The 20,415-nt window shown below is 42.2% G+C and overlaps 2 protein-coding genes across 2 annotated transcripts in view; both read right to left on the bottom strand.

The window, feature by feature from the left end:
* Positions 1–5,402, bottom strand: part of nrn1la (neuritin 1-like a) — a 116,226-nt gene extending 110,824 nt beyond the window's left edge. The window contains exon 1 of the mRNA XM_049575188.1: positions 5,066–5,402. Within this exon, the coding sequence (XP_049431145.1) occupies positions 5,066–5,123 (58 nt within the window). The 5' untranslated portion in view covers positions 5,124–5,402. The remainder of the gene's footprint in view (positions 1–5,065) is intronic.
* Positions 5,403–6,996: 1,594 nt separating this feature from the next.
* edc4 (enhancer of mRNA decapping 4) overlaps positions 6,997–20,415 on the bottom strand; it is a 35,245-nt gene continuing 21,826 nt past the window's right edge. Inside the window, exons 27-30 of the mRNA XM_049574132.1 lie at positions 19,408–19,594; positions 18,294–18,513; positions 16,775–16,938; positions 6,997–9,581 (exon numbers count right to left, since the gene is read on the bottom strand). Coding sequence (XP_049430089.1) covers positions 9,398–9,581; positions 16,775–16,938; positions 18,294–18,513; positions 19,408–19,594 — 755 coding nt within the window. The 3' untranslated portion in view covers positions 6,997–9,397. The remainder of the gene's footprint in view (positions 9,582–16,774; positions 16,939–18,293; positions 18,514–19,407; positions 19,595–20,415) is intronic.

Genomic DNA, 20,415 nt, shown 5'->3' with positions numbered 1-20,415 from the left:
GGTGCTGAGGAGGAGTGAAGGGTGGATCTGACTTAAAAGCCGAGGACACTATCAGTAGACAGTCACTCAAAGCGGCCCACCCTTAATTATGCATTAATTATGCATAACTTTAAGCCTTAATAAAATGTAAACAGGTGAGTTAAATAAATATTCACCCCCTTAGAGTTGTCATGAAAAAGGAAATAAGCTATAAAGACAAAAAACATATTTTGTACCAGGCTGTAAACATGTTTATTTCTGCTGTAAAGTTGGGCATTTCAACATTGGTGTCTATGGGGATTAAAGGGATAGTGCACCCAAAAATAACCCATATGCTGAGGGAGGCTCAGGTGAAGTTTTAGAGTCCTCACAACACTTGCGGAGATCCAAGGGGAGAGGGGGTAGCAACACAACTCCACCTAATGGAGGCTCAGGGTGCCCCAGATTCAAACGTCCAAAAACACATACACATCCAAGTGTCTTGAAGCCCCGACATAAAAAGTTGTTTGGAAAAAAGTCATTTGAACTCTGTTTTTAGCCTCACTGTAGCCAGCTTCAGGACACTTGTATCACTACGGAAGAGCAGTATGGAGATATTTTGTGGTTTCAATTATGTGTTTTTGGACGTTTGAATCTGGGGCACCGTAAGCCTCCATTAGGTGGAGCTGTGTTGCTACCCCCTCTCCCCTTGGATCTCCACAAGTGTTGTGAGGACTCTTAAACTTCACCTGAGCCTCCATCGGCATATGGGTGAGTAGATAATGGTTGAATTTTCATTTTTGGGTGCACTATCCCTTTGGCTCAGCCTCAAGTGGCCGTTTAAAGAACTGCAGTTTTTGGCACACAGCATGTACAAGACCAGAACCTTTTAATTGAAGCAATTAACTTGAATACAGTCATCAACGGCTTTATATTTCACACCTTAGCTTTCCCCACTGTGACATGTCTAAATATCTTTTATGAAAAAAAAGGTCTCTTGTTTTGTAGTAACAGCTTTTTGTTTATGATGTAATCAGTGTGCCATTTCTTTTTTTCCTTTATTTCCAGAGACACCTAAGAACAACCCTTTTGATGCTGCTGAGGAAGAGAGCCAAACCCAAAACATAAAACGTCTGTATGTGTGCGCATATTGAGCAGATTAAATTTTCTCACTCTTCTGCTTCAAACCCCTCCTTTTTCTCCTTTGAGAAACATTTTGATTTTTTTTGCAACATTTGCAGAATGTTGTATAAATATTGTGAAATTCCTCCCACGTGACTGAGAGCCGACTTACAAAACAAACGGGAAAGACTTTCCACACTGATGTGCTCCTGTATGGCACATAAGAATAGGAGCTATGTGCTGTAAAGATCCATAGTGATCAAAGGCAGCTATAAATACTAGTCCTATTAATAATCCTAGCCAATTTATGTTTTAATAACTGTTTCAGTGTATTTGAAGCAGTGAAGGATGATTTTTCTTTCCTAACAGGTTTTGATCTTCAGATAAGTTATTTATAGAATTTGTGACTAATGATAGTCGGAGTCAAAGGTGACCGCAAGCACCGCTCATGGACACACACACATATCGCCATAAGCACACACACACACGCACACATTTTGATAGGAACAAAGAAAGAGTTTCATGTAAAAATATCGGCCTGTATTAATACGTAACAAGCCTATTCTTTTCCTTTTGTGAGAGTAACATGAGGGACAGAGTGAGCGAATGAGATGACAGCAGCACAGAAGTGTTTCCCCGTCAGGTTCAGATGCAGGGCTGAACGGAGTCTCCAGAGACTCTGCTGTGCAAGAGGAGGGGGACAGATGTGATTCATTCATCATTTATCTCCATCCGTGGGACATTTTTTTCCTTTCCCCCGACGGTGTCACACTCCCATGGGAGCCCCATCCCATCTACCCCCTCTTCCACATTGCTCTGACATCCACAGCAGCATGGGACGACGATCAATGATGACGATGATTGGTTTTAACATATAGTGTAGTTTAAAGTGGATTAGATTTGTTTCAGATGACCAATATAGTATTTTTGTTCATTTAAAGGGCCACTCCACCAATTTCAGATCTCAAGTTCAGCTTATTCATCATGAAGAGTAGGCTACTATGCAGCCTGAAAAAAACTGTTGTGTAACGTCACCTGTGGCTCCAAAATTTAACAAAATAACCATGATGATGTCATAGTGATGTAACCTAGGTTACCTTAGCTTTATTCTAGAGACTTTATAGATTTTTAACAAAACGTTTTTGTTACAAACTAAGGGCATGGAGTTTGGAAGATGTGGGCATTCACCAGACAAGGAGGGTCTGATGAAATGTGCTTTCAAGTTGCATTATGGGAAATGTAAGATCCAGTGTTTCTGGAGCTCGACCTATTCTATGGACTTAATGGGATAGTTCAGATGTTTTGAGGTGGGGTTGCAAGAGATCCTTATCCATAGTCAGTGTATTACCTACAGTAAATGTCTGTTGGCACACCCCCAGTTTGGAGAAACAGGCAGGCGTACCACCATGGAAGGTGAGCAATGTACTTCTGCGGATGGTCAGCTGCATAGGTTTATTTATGCCACTTTAAAAAATTAATAACAATTTAAATGTACACTATATTGAGAACATTTTTGGCACTTTACTCACACACAGGTGGCTCCGTGACGGAGGGTGTTAACAGCTTCAATTCCCCATCAATGCTCTTGTAATCCGCCACCTGACTCTACTGACAACAGTAATTTTGGCCCACTGAACATGGACACTGCTTTTCTACTGCTGCCTCCATCAGTTTGTGTTGTTGTGTGACTTTGGTGAATCTGAACTGACCCTTTTAACAGCCATAGTCTCTCAATAACACAAAAAATACTAAGTGATCGGTAAACCAGCAGCTCCTGTGTCCAGCAGTGTTAAATTACTGTTTTTTCTCAGTGGATTCTGGCTTTGAAGAGAATGATATAAAGGCTCTAGCTCCCCATTGGTAAATCGCTTACACTCAAACTATTATAGATTGTTTTAGGTTGGACTTTTTTTAAGTGGCTAAAACACACTTTCTTGCTGCCCCATCCTCAGCAGTACACTGCCAGGCTTCCATGTCGGTACTCCTGCCCACTTCACCAAGCTGGGGGCTGCCGAGTGACATCTATTGATTGTAAAACACTGACTATAGAAAAGTGGGTCCACTCCATTTCAGTGTGCCAGAGAACCCCCTTAATATGGGGGAGTGCAATCTATCAGTCAGCGGCAGCAATCACATAATTTTAAGCTGAGGAAACAGGGTAAAAGCTTTTCTTGTTAACAAATAACTGCCTGCATTAACAGTAATGCTCAAAAAATGATTTTATGAAAGCCTGAATGTTGACTCTGTCTCGATGCTGAGATTTAGTGGCAAATCCATTGTATCTGCATACTACATTAACTGTCAAATGGTGTGCAGACCTTGCCCTCTTGGCACACAACAGGCGTGTGCTGGTGTGGTAATGGTGCAGACCCAGAACCTCATACTAGTGCTGTACCCGACTCAGAGTTTTTTCCATATAGAGTTTGAGAGTTTGAGCAGGGTCTGGTGGGACGTTCAGGGTAAATGGTAAATGGACTGCACTTACAGTATGTAGCACTTTTCTAGTCTTACAACTACTCAAGTGCTTTTACACTACATGTCACATTCACTCATTAACACACAAAGTCACCTACTGGTGGCCGAGGCTACCACACATGGTGGCACCTGCTACTCAGTGACGATTCACATGATTTCACACACCAATAGAACAGGCATCGCAAGCAGTTTGGGGTTCAGTGTCTTGACCAAGGATACTTCTTTATGTGGACTAGAGGAGCCGGGGATCAAACCGCTGATCTTCCAATTAGTGGACGACCCACTCCTCCTTTGAGCCACAGTCACCGCAGGGTGACAGGGACCATCACATTAAACATTAAACAAGCCAAGCTAGCCCTCCAAGTCTATACGTGCTAACTACACTTGCTACAGATCGTAAAGGTGCAACGTTATTTGCCGACACTAGATATCAAACAAAAGCCACAGACAGTATCTTATAAAGTTGCAAAGAGCTATGAATTCACCACTTCAAAGCATTAGGCAGAAGATAACGCTATCTCGGAGCCTGAGCAGGCAGAGCCTCAGCTGCCTCCATCTCACTCTCACCCTGGATCTGGGGACCGCAGCTGCCTGTACCAGAGCAGCATGAAATCAAGGGCCACTCACTCTGCAGCTGAATGTGAGGAAGGACATGTCCTTTGAAGTGCACAGCTCATTCAATGACAAACAAATAAAAAGACTGTTTGACTTGAAGAATATTAGTTGACTGAGGGGTCTCCGACTGATGATTTGAATCTTCGACTTTTGGGATCCAAGCTATCCTTGTAAAGTCAGGATATCACAACCTCTGCTGAACTGATTCTGACCATTCTTTTCCCAATCTGTCTGAGTCCCCCAACTTAAAGGAAGTGCAGTATGAAATTGCTGGAGCACCCCTTTAATTTATCACTTTACTTTATTGAACTTGCAAAGTGGTCGATGGGAATCCCAAGAGAAACCTCCACTGTAGGTTTGACATAAGGTTCCCATCATCTGCCTAGTTAACATGAATGAATCTACCGTTGCTGCACTATTACTATAGCCTAATAAAGTTACCATTTAGCAACAGGATTAAAAGCTGGGGGGAATAGACCATATTCCACTGTTACACGGGATCACTCCTCCTGCTGCATCCACAACCTTTAGGCTATTTTTATTAATTTCTATATGGTCTCTCCCTGATCGGATGGCTCCTGCAGCAAAGGCACATGTTCCGCTGGATGCTGGAGATGAATGTGTGAAGCTACGGGACACTCTAACTTGCAGTGCACAGAGATGCAGGACAGAGTCAAGTCTAGAAAATGAGGGGACGAAGGCTACAACAGAAGACTATTAAACAGGCATCATAAAGATTCAGTCAAAGTCCAGATATGCATCCGTGCCATCCGATTACGCGCAATGACTCGCAGGCAGAACTACTCCAAACATCCCCACTGCTGCAGTGGAAGTTACGCATTGTTCAGAAACACAAGTTTTTCCACAGAATCACGCAAATATGTTCAGTACTTACTCAGTAGCAGAGCAACAGGCAAGAAGAGGAGGCAGGCAGAGTTCATGAGAGATGCCATGCTGACCCGACAAGTCGTCCTCCGTCCTCAGAGGTAAGTTTGAGGCTTGCACCGAAATCCCCAAGTTGTTCTTCCAATAGAAAACGCAGCACGCACCGTGCCGCTCCTCAGTGCTGGTCAAAGTGCTTCCCTCCTGTCCTTGATGCAGCTCTGTACTCCAGTGTGAGCGCATCCACCGCGCGCTGATCCGCTCCGCTGAAGGGGGAGGGCGCGTCCGTGCCGAGGAGGAGGAGGAGGAGGAGGAAGCTCTACAGCAGCTCAGAGAGTCCCCGGTGAGCTGCACAGTTGTAGATGGACGGGTGGTAGAGATGCTTTACTTAGGTGAAAGTCACAATGTAGAAATACTCCTTAACAAATGATGCGCGCTGTCAAAATCCAAGTAAAGTAAAAGTGCAGACGTGTCATCACCAAAACATACCTCTAGTATCAAAGTATCATTCTGCAGTTAATGCACCCTTGTATCTGATGTATCATTATATAGGCTAACATGACATTATTAGATGGTTGTGTGAACCAACTAGAAAGTTTTGTCCAGTGGTTCCCAACCTAGGGCTCTGGTGCCCTCAGAAGGGTCACAAAAATACATCTTATGGGTCCTGAGACGACTCATGGAAGAGGAAAGTGCAAATTTGAATAGCTGCAACCATGTAGGCGCATGCATCCATGTTCATGAATTCACACCGTAAACTGTATAAAATAATGAACGTCGCCACCATGACGTCAGCCATTGGTTTTTCGACACCCGTTTGGCATTTTGGCCGTTGCCATTGATTTTTGGAGCCAGAAGTGACCATTTTTGGATGAGAGGCTGGAGATAACTCCAATGCTAGCTGCTAGCTAAGTTAGCACAATGCATTTCATGCTTAGCTCTGATAATACTAATGCTAATGCGCATATTCGCTCTTGAAAAAGAAAGGCTTAAAACCACTCAGACAAATGAACTTACCAGAAAAACTAAATATCCGACTCCTTAGAGGGTCTGTTAGTGCTATGCTGTGTCTATACTCCATACTGTGGAGTAGTTCTGCCTGCGGATCGTAACCATGGTTACGTTACCTTACCAACACTATCACTGTGCCTAACTTAATGCCTTATTAAAATGTAAACATGTGTGTTCTATAAAAATGTACCCCTGTACAGCTGTCAGGACTGGGGAAACATGTTTATTTGTGTTGTAAAGTTGGGTGTTTTAACATGGATGTCTACGGGGAATGACTTTGGAGCAAGCCTCAAGTGGTCATTTGAGGAATTGCAGTTTTCGGCACTTTGGGGACGTAGCAGAATGGTGCGTGTGTACGGCCACTCTGATAATTTTACCTTTTTGTGCCTTCATCAGTTGAACAAATGGACCTACCTGAGAAGTTTTAAAAGGGGACTGTCACTTTGGGTTAAACTAGCATCTCATGGATAGAAATCCCAATCAGTCTGGTTTTTTTTTGAGGGGCCACATGCCAAAAAGTTCTGGAATCACTGGCTTCATCCTCAACAATTTATGGTATTTCGTAAGCTCATGTGTTTTTTTTATGTAAAATCTTTGTCTGAAAAGCTGTTGAATAAATGAAGTGGCGTATGAACTAGTGTTGCCCTCTGAATCGTGGTCCAGTAGAAGTATAAAGTAGCATTAAATGGAAATACTTGAGTACAAGTGCCTCAAAATTGTGCAAAGAGCCACACTTATGAAATGTATTTAGTTTCTTTCCACCACTGTGGGTCACTGAAGTGCCCACGAGCAAGGTCCTGAGTCCCCATCTTCAGGGAATGGCGCTGTTCTAACATTGCCTGCGGAGGGAACAGACTGCTCAACACTAAAGCAGCTCACTTGAACTTTAGGTCAGGACTGTTTTCTGCAAAAACAGGACGAATAATGACACAATAAAGTGAACAAGTCTTTTTTTTATTCCAAAATGTTTAGGGTAAAATAAACTGTAAAACATACAACATAAGCATCCAAGCAGAGGGAAATGAACAGAGTGCAAACCGAAAAAACAATATCCACACAAACCTCAGCTGGTTCTCACACACAGCTCCCACTCAGGGCAAAGCAGGAGTCAACCTGTCCTTCTGCTCAGAGGACAATGAACTGCGGTCTATGACTCAAAGGTGAAGGTGGCAGTAGTCAAAATAATACTGCTCTCTGTTTCATGAGCATTCAAATATCTTTCTCAATCAGCTGTCTTGGTAGTCAAATGTTTGCAAACAGAACACAAAGATTCTCCCCTGCTGTGCTGTTTGAGCCTTACATCAGATCCAACAACATAAACGCTTGTAAAACTAAAAAGGAACTGCTGTGGGATAATGCTCAAACAAGTCTAAAGGCCCAAATGGGATCAAATGTTGGAGTAAAACATGTAGAGTACAATAAGGCACTTGCTAGACAAATCCAACTTAACAGAATCTAAACACAGAGATCAAATTAACAGAACTTTTATTTTACAATCAGCAAAACAGTGTGGTCACCCTGCACTTAAACTATGATGTGTGTAAATGGGCTGTACATAAATTATCATACACTTTCAACACACTGAAGATGAACAGACAGTGCAGGCTTTTCAATGTTTGGTAAGAGAAGATACTGTAAGAGCAGGAATGATTTCTGCATCCAAAACCTAAATGACAAGGAGGGTGAACATCTGCAGTCCAACTAAGTGCTGCCTCCTAGAGCCTATGATCAGTAACTGCACGTTAAATTCACAAACATTATTTGGAATAGCCTGATAAAATAACATCATCAGTAACAATTATGTTTAGGAAGTGTTTTTATTATGTATTATAACTAGTTTGACAACTCTTAAAGCAAGTATACAAGTCTTACAAATGCTAAATGTTTATATAAAAAAGGGACAGACGTACAGAAGGAAACACAGGGAGAGGTCTGATTAATTTACAGGACAGAGCTGTACACATGGACGGCTGCCAAACTCGATGTTGGGCTCCAAACATTTCAGATTTTAAAGGGGAATTCTTTTCAGCCTGGAGGACCCCCGCAAATATTTGTCACATCTCAAAAATGTTACTTCTCATCCTTTAATCTTATCTGTATCCTTCAGAGACCCTCATTAGAATGATTTGTAAAAACAAGGCCAGATGGGAAAAAGTAAGAAATATGCTTTTCATCCTGAATACCAACGCAGGGACAAATTCAATTAACTTCGTAAAACAATTCGGCATGTTGATCCTCTTCAAAGCGCTGAGACGGATTTGGCCTGGCAAGGTTGTCGTCTCCAACCTATTAAAAAATAACTGAAAGGAAAAATGCCACCAACACAAAATGGCTTTGAATGTTACATACTTTTGGTTGCCGGGATTAGCTTGGATGTTTAAAAAAACCTGAACTGAGGACAGCGTAATCCTGCAGCAACTGAATTCCAAGTTGGCTCTAGCAAGGATGCTGGTCTGTATTGGAGGAAAAAATGTGTCCAAGCCTGCTGTTTGCTTCTAAGGCCAAGATACAAGGCGACATTTTGAGGCAAAACATGTCTTCTTTTAGCATACTTTCGTTCCTTCTGTTGCACAGAAGTAGCCCCTGCATCACAGCTTGTTCAGTATCGCAAAACTTAACATGTCTGACTGACGGGTCAGAGGAACACAGTAGAACAGATAAAAACTGAAAAACACAGCGATGTTTGGTCTTGTGGACCACTCGACTGAACATTCTTTGAGTCTTATGCACATTTGGATGAAGTGGCATCAAAGGAGTGTCAGGTATGATGCGTCTGGGAGACGGGGACAACATGAAATTTCAGGCTCTCTTGCTGTTGTTTCTGAGAGTCTTCTGTTTCTCGATGGGGATGAAAGGATGAGAGACACAACCAGAATGCCTCTTGCGGGAAAAAAGCAGCAGTAACGAAGGTCTGGAGGAATCTACAGTGAACTGAAGAGTAGTCCAGACCATTATTGTCTTGCATTGAAGGTATTTCCAGGAGAAAACAAACAAAACAAGCTTCTACTTCCTAACTTGACACTTAACTGGTGCAGGCAGAGCAGGGGGAGGAATAGGAACAAATGGAATGGGGGAAAGAGCTGAATTCAGGGACAGATGGGTGGGAGGGAACCTTCTTGAACCAAACAAGGGGTTTCAAACTCAGTCATTTAGGAGCCCTTGTCCTCCCTCACCAACCAACAACATGTCCAAGCCTCAGCTCCAAAACAGAGTAGGGTGAAGTTGTCCTTGTTGCTCTTTTCTCTGAAACATTCGTGGACTCATAACAAAAATGGACTCATGATCTGCAACTCTGAGGAAACGACTCTCCTGCACCATTTTTTTAAATGTAGGACTAGTGGCTGACGAGACCCTGCAGCATCATCATTAGGCGCCGCGCCCTCTTGCTGAGCGGGCTGTGGGGGTCCTGCTGCAAGAAGGTAAAGAGCTTCGGCCTAACCTGGGCCAGCACGGAGGACATGTGGTCTCTTGTCAGCGGGTCCCCGTGGTCCAGGTTCATCACTGCATCCTCCAGGTAGCTGAGCAGGGACACAGAGGGACAGACACATCAGACAATGAAGACAAAAAAGACACATTTCCAGTGAGGCACATAGGGTTTTCCCTGGGGTTTTTTCGAGACCAAGGTGGCAAAGGCCTGTGGCAGGGGGAATCTTGCCAGCTGTACTTTTAGACAAGGTCCTCCCCCTATATTAAATATGAAAGGAGGCAGACATGTCCTGTGATTTTCAGCCTTCTATGATTATATTTATCCTTTACAGCAGGCACATCCTGACAGCTGAGAATATTACTGTCAGGTATTGTCCCCCCTTTATTAAATATGAAAGCAGGCTGAAAATCACAGCACGTCTGTTCTGATGATACAAGTCAGTGGTCCTGAAATGTGTGTTTCTCTTCTGTAATACACATTCTACATCTCGGAGGCGACGTCTTTCCACATACGGGCTTCCTTCACCTTTCAAACAGGGCAGAGCTCCATGGGAAACAGTAGGAGAGGCACAGCCCGAGGGGGAACACAGATCTGACCCAACACCGAAGGGAGAAGCAGGTCCATGGAGCTGTGCGCCGGACGAAAAAACAAGCCCGTCGCACCGAATGCGCGCCGCTACAGCATCGCTTTGGGTTGTGGGCCTTTTCAAGATAATCTTTTATCAAACGACAAATCAACATTGATTTCATTCAAGCAATGCAGGTGAGTATAAAGGTAAGCAGCATATGTGTAGTCCCATGCAGAGGTAGCCTTTATGTAGGAATATGGTTGTTAGAGTTAGGCTAATGTACACTTTGGTAAGTACAAGTGACAACCTCAGACTCAGGTAAAGTGGGAGTATAAAGTAATAAACAGTATTTGGTTCAGGTATAGGCTCAAAGATTCAAAGTTTGACTCATTTTGACAAAAGAATAACTCAATTTCGAAAAAATTAATGTGGCAATTAAGACCTCACAAATTCAAATTTAAGACTACTTAATAACTTTTAAGGCCTTATTAACTTTACAAGTAAAAAAAAAAAAAAGGTTCAGTTTGTAATAAAATTGTTAGGGATGCACGATAACTTTTCTTTTATATATGTGCACACATATATACCTAAGATCATGACATCAATACTATGAACAAAACCAAAACAGTTTTGACTCTTTAAATGAAGAGATATTTATTTTTTCCCAATGAAAAACTATTGGCAAGCATCTCAAACATTTTCGAAAAGATGTCAAACAAAAAAACTATTTGATATCTCAAATGAACATCAATTTAAATAAGGTGCATTACTTACTGATATAAAAATAAAGGCCCCTTGAACTGATGCAAATACATGCATCGGGATTACAAACTGAAAAAGTTCATTCCAGAAGTTCAAAAAAAAATATATATATATATATATAGAAAATGATTGCACTGAACAAGTTAGACTTGTCTATGTAAACAAACTGAAAAGTGCATTCCATAGTAACAAAAAAATAAGTTTAAAGAATTTTGGCTTATGGTTCCATTCAAATGAATACCTTTTCACTAAGGTAAATGAGGTTCAGTTGTTCTTTTATCTCATATTAGGAGAGACAGAGAGAGACAGAGAGACAGAGTCTGTGTGTGTTTGAGAAAGTGTCACGGTACCAAAATTGGGACCCACGGTACGATACCAGTGACAGTATCACTATACCACAGCAAAAATGAGGCAGATGTGCCTTTTGTCATTTATAAAATGATAATCAATTTTCTATAATACATCAATGATATTTCAAAGGAATAAATTACTTATTGACTTATTCATACTTCAAAAACAGCATCAATAAGTGGTTAACATAGGGGGGATCAAAATAAAATAAATAAATGAAATAAAAATCAACCAGCCACCGTCCTCCCCTAACTAGTCCCTTCATAAGTAACGAACAGTCCCTAAAGTTTCTCCTCTGATACGCCACATACTGTGTGCCCCCATGGCTCAGCTGTTCAGGTACTTTTGGGCAGTCATGACAACAAGTTATTCACCTGGAGCCAAACTTCTTCGCCGGTAAGCTGTTATAATCCGCAGCCTTATTTGACAGGAATACGTATTCCTGTCCGTGTCTGTGACCCCCGTTCAACCCACAACCGGCAGGATTCGCCGTTACTGTTTATCGCCACACTGTCCGTCACTGCACGCTGTTTGATTGCAAAACACGCCGCTATTATTCGGCCTTGCTTTTCACTTATTCCACGAATACCGAGTGTGTGGGGGTTTTTTTGCAATATTCGGCTGAATATATTCGGTGCATCCCTAAATAGGAGCCTTCCCCCACTTCCCACTCCCCTCACCGCTGCTCTCCTCACTATACTGGCTGCTGCACTGTGCAAGTGCACAGATGTCTCAGAGTGGTGGTGCATTTGCAAAAATGTTTTGAAGGAGCAGCAGCGGCGGCGGCAATAATTTAGCAGCGGCGACACGCCGGTGCTAAATGAATGTAGTGGAAACACTGATATGTACTGTGGAGTTTTAGTGCCGCGGTCTACTGTTGGTACCAGTATACCGTGCAAAGTGTGAGAGAGAGTGTGCGCATCTGTCTGTGTGTGTGTGTGTGTGTGTGTGTGTGTGTGTGTGTGAGAAAGAGAGAGAGTGTGTGCGTCTGTGTGAAATTATGACCGAGTTAACGAGTTGTTTTCCGACATGAGGGGGTATTCTTGAATTTTCCCAGTCAGAAAGAGTTTTTGTTAGTATGCCGACGTCACTTGAACACAGCATTCACTGCAGGCCACTCAGGTCTCATAGTGGGAGCGGGGCACTGCCGTGCTGACAAAATTATATATGTTATCGGGGCTATTCGTCATGATATCGGACTTATCGGAATGACGTAATAACTTCCTGTTATCGGCCTGATAATTATCGACACGATAGTTATCGGGCACCCCTAAAAATTGTTGAAGTAGACTGTTGAAATTTCTCTCTCTTGCTGAAGCTACAAGGCCTGTGTGTTTTGTACAGACATATTTTCACATTAGCAAGGGGTCTTGCCCGTCTCTTTTGCTTGCTGTCTGATAAAGAGACCGAGAGTTGCTGGATAAAACACATCAGGTAAATAACATAACATTTGTGCGTGGAACATAGCTAAGTTGCCTAGCTAGCTAGCTGGTACTGGTTACATATATCATGTGAGATGAGAGATGTAGTTCACTGAATGCTTTTGCACAAAACTAGATAGTACTATGACAAACTGTGACTTTATTAACTTGAAAAATATATTTTAAATTAACAAGCATCATATTTGTTATTCATTGTTGGCACAATTCAAACTGGATAAAAAATATTTGTCTCTCCACTAACTACCACCAATATTTCTTCTGAAATAAGGTCCCATGGGGGACACTTGAAGCAGAGGGACTTCACCTCTCGGTTATCCACTGCAGGTATAAGCAGGAAGGACAGGCAGAATTTAGCTCAAGAAAAAAAAACAGAATAATAAAAAATTAAGTCTGCACAAGAGGCCATGGTTAAGTTTGTCCTACGTGAATAAAATGACAAAATGAAAGATACTTTCACGACTACAACCTGAAACTTCATTCATTCAGCTTTGAAAGCACTACGAGGTTAACTTGCATAGAATTTGTGTTTGTGGCCCTTTGAGCAGCTGCAGGGGACAGAAAGAACGTCCGCTTCTGTCTCAACTATCTTTCGCAGTTTGAATGTCAAGCGCCGTCCTTGATCCCCTTCCTGGCTGCCTGTCGACTGTGTAAGTGTGCACCTTGTGTTTTTCGCTCAAATACCACAGCAGAAATTGAGTTATGCCACTGTCACCTGTGTCCTGTCCTCCCACTCAGACCACACTACATTTAACTGCTCAATTAATTGTTTTAGTCAGACATCTGGTGGTCAGACTGTCCAGCGGTGCTCTATTTCTGTCCTGCTCCTCCGCCCTGTGTCTTTACAGTTTAAATGACCATTCATCTCCTCATCCGGAGCATTACCTGATCCCAGTCTAGCATTAGAGCTGTTCCCACATCGCCAGCTGGCCTCTAGCCAGAGTTCCCCTCAACACACACACATTACAAGCCTATCAAATCCCCATAACACTGCCAACACACTCTTTATGACATTTAACGTCACTGCACAGAACACCACAGATACTGACTAGTTAGTTTATGTCTTACAGGAAATAATCAGCTAACTAAATTGTGTCCAACCCTTTCCAACACTTAAAAAAAGACATACATTATATTCCTTTTCATGCTCCCTCAGTTCACATCATTCTTGCATCCATTTCAACACTAATGTGTTCTTCAAAACCAGCAAACGGTCCTGCTAATGATCCTCTCTGGTCCTAACAATCCTAGTGTTGCTTTTGTTTCTCTTTGCGAATCTTTCATGGATTCCTCAAAGATACTAACAATCAGGAGTAAAGAAAACGAGGGCTCTTTTATCTTGTGCAAAGCCTTCTAAAATATACCTTATAATTGTTGTAGTTTTTGTCTTATCCCAATATTAATTGACTTCCATTAGGGCACAGAGTTTTCCTGCGTGGCTCAAATACAATTTGCCATTAAAGTAGGCACGAGTGAGAAGATGTGAAGAAGTTTTGTGATTTATCCTGTTTTGATTCTATCTACTGAACTCCCTCACACCACAACCCATCCAACCACAACCGTGCTGTCCTAACAATGCCTCAGACTGAACCACATCCTGCTGCACTCATCTCTCTCTCCCCCCTCTCTCTCCAGATGGCACAGAGGGGCACCAGAGGGCCGTATTAGCAGCAGTAGGCAGCTGCAACATAAACGCAGAACCAGACAGGTGATCCAGACACAGAGCGGTGCTGTAAAGGGACTCCGATAGAGAAAGAGGTTTACTGGGGGAGACACGAACCAAAGGAGAGGGGATGCAAGGGTTTCTAAGAGATTAGGACATGGAGTGAGAGAGGTAGGGGCTCTCTGAGGAGACATGTCCACATGCATCTTGAGAATTACAGAACACAACACACTCTTCTGTAAAACAACAGGAAAAAACAAACAGGAGTGCAAGAGTGAACAACAGGATAAGACATACAAGGACACAGAAAGAACAGAACGATAGACAGCATCTAAAACTTGTGAAGCTATTCACAGGATCATCTGTGCTCCCTGGACAGCCATGGAGCAGGGCTACAGACGGAGCAGGGTGATGGGGTCAGCAGTTTAGCACCATGTAACACTCAGGAGACGAGGAATAATGGGCATACAATGGAGATGAGATGGGGAGCAAAAGTTTAGGCAAAGACTGGCTTTGTTACAGATCGACATTAGCCCGGGATCCAGCTTGTGTGCGAGAGGAGGCGTGTGATGCAATTCCAAACTTGTTCTCTTGTTTTGAGAGAAAACGAACTTAAAATGAAGACATTTTGGGAAGAAGTAAGCTTATACAGCTCACAGGTTTTTGATTAAAGCCAAGTTATGCCTGCTGCATTGCCAGACAGGTCTTACATCAAACTACAACGGTGTGAGACAACATACTGAAAGTAATATGAAAAGTATACAGGTAAAAGTTAGCAGTACTTCCATTATTTTCAATTGGAAACGGTGCATGTATTTCATCCGTAGGCCTGTCATGACAACTATTTTTGAAGGACAATAACTATGATAAACAATATAATTGTCAATTTAAGACCGTTTTGTTCCACTAATGTAATGATAATATAATAGCATAATTATGCATGTAAACCCATTCAAAGAGCGACAAACTTTAATTCCTAAGAATATTCGGGGAATAGATAAATAACCTAAAACCATATAATCAAAACAATAAATAAAATAAACTCCCAGGCTCTGTTCACAAAAATTGCACTTAAATAACTTTTAAACATTTGACACAGAGGCATAGAATCATTCCTTATCAGGTTATATGCCAGTAGCCAAATGCTGCTTTTTATTGTGGCATTACGTCGACTTAAATGTTGGTGACATTCTTATGTAGATAAACACACATGTAAACACAACAAAAATATTGTATGATAGATAGATATGACCTTGATCATTCTTGCTGACCTTAATAAGTTGATGACATAATTTTCCTGACAGGCCTGTTCATGTGTCAATATTTACAAATCCTGCATTCTTTTATGTGCAAAAAATACTTTTTTTTCCTCATTAAAGATGCAGCAGATTATCAATAATTCTGTAAATAGTCCAAGCTGTAAAGTGAGACTAGAGTGGATCTGATGTGCTGTGTCAATAAAGAGACAAGGCTAATACTGTACCCAGACTTCCTTCATCATCCCTCAGCTCTCACTGCGTGTATACACATGAAAACACGTTTGTTTGTTGTTATGTTTTTAAATGCTGTATTGCAGCCGCACAAAGATTTTTTATAGTTGAGGTCGGCTGGTTTAATGCCGAGCGACTGTTTCACTCAATATCGCTGTCATTATTTTGATGTCCTAGTACAAGCATAGGGAAGCGTTCAGCTTACTAACATTCATTATTATGAAGTATCTCAAGCCATTAGCCTCTTTTACATTGCCTGATCAAGGCAGGAATGTTGCGTCGTTATTCCTCCTTGCCGTTCTGTATAAAAGGTACAATTGCAGAATGGAGGGACAGAGCTGCCTCACCTTTATAACCGGCAGCGGAGGTATTAACAGCACCGCATCAACATCTGTGTACAAGGGACAGCCGGCAGGACTTAGCAGGTGTGACATTTTTAAGGCATGTTATGAATACAACTCATTGGCAGGAGATTGCACATAGCAGCAGTTAGCAACTAACTCAAAGAAGAAGAACAGCAGCAATGAGGTGCAGGAGCTCCTTAATAAATGACTGTTATTGCCATGTCATGCCATTGTTATTATTTAGAAAACACTGACAGACGCATATGTTTTATGTCACAATAGAGTCCAAGGTTGTTGTCATAAATGTCACGCCCGTCACACCTCTTTTGCTTCAGGAATGCTGACGTGCAATCTACAATTACACACTGGGGCAGCATGATGCCAGTGTTGTTTGGGTTTGTAAAACGAAAGGTCTACCGCGGCATCTCCGTGTTTAAAAAAACAGGCTTTTGTTATTGTCATAAAAGGTTGTATCTCAACTGCAAAAACCTCATACGTTGGAATCCACATTGTGTTTTCATTCATCTACAAATTACCCACCAAATGTTTACTCTGACCCAAGAGGAAAACTGTGTAATCTTTAAGCAGGGATTAGTGTTACTGTGGATGCAAGTAAGTGTAAAAATCACACACTGTGCAAAAAACAGCATAAGTAAAACAGCCTCACCTGATTTTGAGCTCAGAGCGGGTTGAGAGGTTGGAGGAGAGCTGCTGGATGAGCGACAGCAGCACAGGCTGGCTGAGAGGGCAGGGGTGCTGACCAAACACCTGCTGAGAGTCGATGGTCTCACACACATACAAGACCAAGTTCAGATCTGTTGCTGACAGAGCCTGCAAGGGAAGTAAGAGAAAAGGCATTACATTCAAATTAAACTGTTGTCATAAATCTTTGCACGCTCAAACGCAAATTCATGTATCCTTTTCACTGCAATAAATCTATAGAAAAACATTCCTGTACAGTCGCAGTGGGATTCCTGAAGAAAGGACTTGTCCACCAGCTTTAAAGCAGAAAGATTTTGACCAAAGCAGCGTCCTCTTTAGTGGTCGTATGTTACTTCTTTTTTTAAAGATATTTTTTTGGGCCATTTTGCCTTTAATCGATAGGACAGTTAAGTGTGAAGGGGGGAGAGAGAGTGGGAGTGACATGCAGCAAAGGGCCACAGGCTGGAGTCGAACCCGGGCCGCTGTGGCAACAGCCGTGTATATGGGGCGCCTGCTCTACCACTAAGCCACTGACGCCCCGTTGTATGTTACTTCTAAAAGTATCCAGAGCAATGTCTGTAAAGATAGTACAATTTTTGCTTTTATGTTGCTTGTTGACATCTTAATGTAATAAGGTAAGGTAAGGTTTCCACACGACCAACGATCCAACATCAATATATAGTGTCATTTTTGAGACATGCCTGAATTTTGAAATTCCAATGGCCAATCTGTGTCACCATTACTATCCAAGCGCACCTCCTTCCTAAACACTCTAACAGTGTTAGCAGCCTAGCACCAGGGAGACAATGGAATGCAGCCAAGAAAAAGACAATGCAGAGATTTACAAATACTGTCATATATCAATCACAGGCCCTTGAACTGACATGTGTCACATTGTGCCAGAGTTTGTGATATCAGCAAATATTTAATTGTTGTCAAAAGACTGATACATTACTGTATCTCGGTGAAATTTGTGATGTACACTCCTACTAAGCATGCAAGTAAGTCAGGGGTTTTAACTAAAGTATGAGTTCAGACAGACCATTCTGGTGGTTTCAAGTGTCAAACAAAAAGTCCATGGGTTAAGAACTGAGCTATATGCACATACACATGGTGGATGACAAACAGCTGAAAAAAAGGAAAAAGTGGGGATGGGAAGAGAGTTTTTGGCAGCCGCTTAGGGTAGATTCAGATACATAGCTATTTAGGAGAAAATGCAGGAGTGTCTGCAGCACAGCTAATGCACTACTGGTGTCTGCAAAAAGGAGACAGTAGAAGGTAGTTGCAGCATATTGGCATTCTGGGCCTCACTGTCCTGGTGGGAATTTTTTTGTGTGAACATACACGTATATCTGTGCATGATGACAAGCTGTTTGCATTTATTCACAGCTGGGAAAAACAGTTCAACCTCAGAGGCTGCAACATGTCCACTGATACACCTAGTTATATCCGTGTGTGTGTGTGTGTGTGTGTGTGTGTGTTACCTGCTGGAAAGCCTGGTTGAGCTGGCCCTGCTGGAGGAGCTGCAGGATGTTGGCCTGCTGTGTCTGGTAGTCTAGGTGTGCTGTGGGGACGGGCGTGCCGGCTGCCGACCTCATTGCCTGCATGATGCTGGAGGTCACCACTGCCTGCTGCTCCTTCATTGCCAGGCTCACCTCCCCTTTGACAATTCGCTGCACGTGGCTAAGAATAGACTCCTGCAAACTGTGGAGGAAAAGGACAGAAAGGAAACGTGAGAGGAAGGGTAATCCTCCCCATTACATACATTTTTAAGCACTATCCTGCACTGCAGCAGGCTGGCTATGTCAACAAACTGGCATTCAATCACTTTTTGTGAGTGTAATCATGTCTCTATGTTGGCACAAAGTTTGATTGAATTGATGTACTTAACATACAAGCTATCTGAATCTCTGAGCAAAGAAAAAAAATCTGGCTCTGCACAATCCGGCGCTGTCACTTCCTTTTCAAGATTTTAAAGTTTAAGTTGGCCAACTACTTTCTCTCTGCTCCGCCCCCGACAAATCTATAAACTCTAGAGGCCATGAAATTAATTGCAGAGGGAACAAGAGACTCGATCGAATTTATGTTCTTACATTAGCCCCAGGATTAAGCCTTGCTTGTTTCTACTCTCCAGCCCATTATGCACCAGCTCAATAGGCAGTGAATAAGGCCAGGGCTGCTGGCACAGGCATCTGCTGATTCGCATATCTGATATTCAAAATATCTGCCTGGAATGTCAATCAATGCTATCAGATCAGCCACCGCAGGTAATACCAGTTAACAGCAGGATTCCTATAAAACTTGATGGTTACATTTCACCGTGCTAAGTGGGCACCGTCAGAGTTCTATTTTAAATTTATTTTAGAATTAAAAATTGTTTTGATGAGCGCAGACATGCTGTGTCTAATTACAGCATGATCATATATGTAAATTAAGTTAAATGGCAGAGAAAAGAAAACAGGACAGAAAGTGTGAATGGTTCAGAGAAGATTCACTTCTATTAAATCTGGCACAATAAAAAAAAAGAAAGGTTTTACTTTCACTTTCTGATCACAAGTGGCAAACAGTGTGATCAATGAGGGATAATTGGATACATACTTTCCCACCATCATCTGGATCTGGTGCTGGACGTCTGCCCGGACGTTAGCTGTGATGTTATTGGCCAGCTGATCAGTGGAGCTTTGGAAGCTGTCGATCATCTGCTGGAGCTGGCCAATCATGGGGTCTCGTGACTCCTGCTCCCTCTGCTTTCTGTTCTTCATATGGGTCTCAAGCTGTTGGATGTCTGCAAAGATGAAAGTCAACAGAAAATCAGTTGTTCTCCTCCTCCTCCTCCTCCTCCTAACATAAGCAAACACATTATAAATTGGCTCAGTGTAACGTGAAAGGGCAACAGTAATGCCAAAACCACAGAGACTGAGCAACCAGTGCAGAAGCTCTATAGAGAAACCCAGCAGCTGATTTATGTGTTGCACTCTCAAGTGCTACTTCCATAACTGGGGTGACAGTGTTGAACTGAACACAATTACACTGACAGTGGAAGCAAGGATGTTTGGGTTGTTTATGGTTTCCCTCCAACAGATGAAGGTAGTCTGTGTGATTGTGGATATTATTCACAGTCAACACACATCTAAAATGTATTATGGCACACTGCATGATGTATCCATATATATTACACTTGGGACATTATTGCAATTCCATGTATCAAACTTATAGGGAAACTTGGTGTTTTTCCAGCTTGGCCCCTATTTTCCCATGTTTTTATGTCTCAGTGATTAATGGAGACAATTCTCTAAATTGGTCCTGTATTCAGAGAAACCACTGCAGCCAGCAGCAACTGAACAGGCTGCAATGTAATCCCTACATAAAATGTGCAGCATTAATTATCATCCATTGAAAGTGCTTAATCTTGCCACTCCAACTGTTACTGTTATACTGATCTTTCGAAATCTTGCTAACTTTTCCACATTGTCAAAATCAACTAAATATTCAGCCATGACATTGAATATCTTTTAGATACCACAAAGCTACCCTTTCTGTACTCCAACAGGGTCCAGGTTGATAAAAATACCAAAGTTTCCTTTAACATCATTGTGTATGTCCCAA

This window comes from Epinephelus fuscoguttatus, linkage group LG4 (genome assembly GCF_011397635.1).
Source record: "Epinephelus fuscoguttatus linkage group LG4, E.fuscoguttatus.final_Chr_v1".
NCBI lineage: Eukaryota > Metazoa > Chordata > Actinopteri > Perciformes > Serranidae > Epinephelus > Epinephelus fuscoguttatus.
The sequence above is the reverse complement of the archived record's forward strand: the minus strand, read 5'-3'. Positions and strand labels throughout refer to the sequence as shown.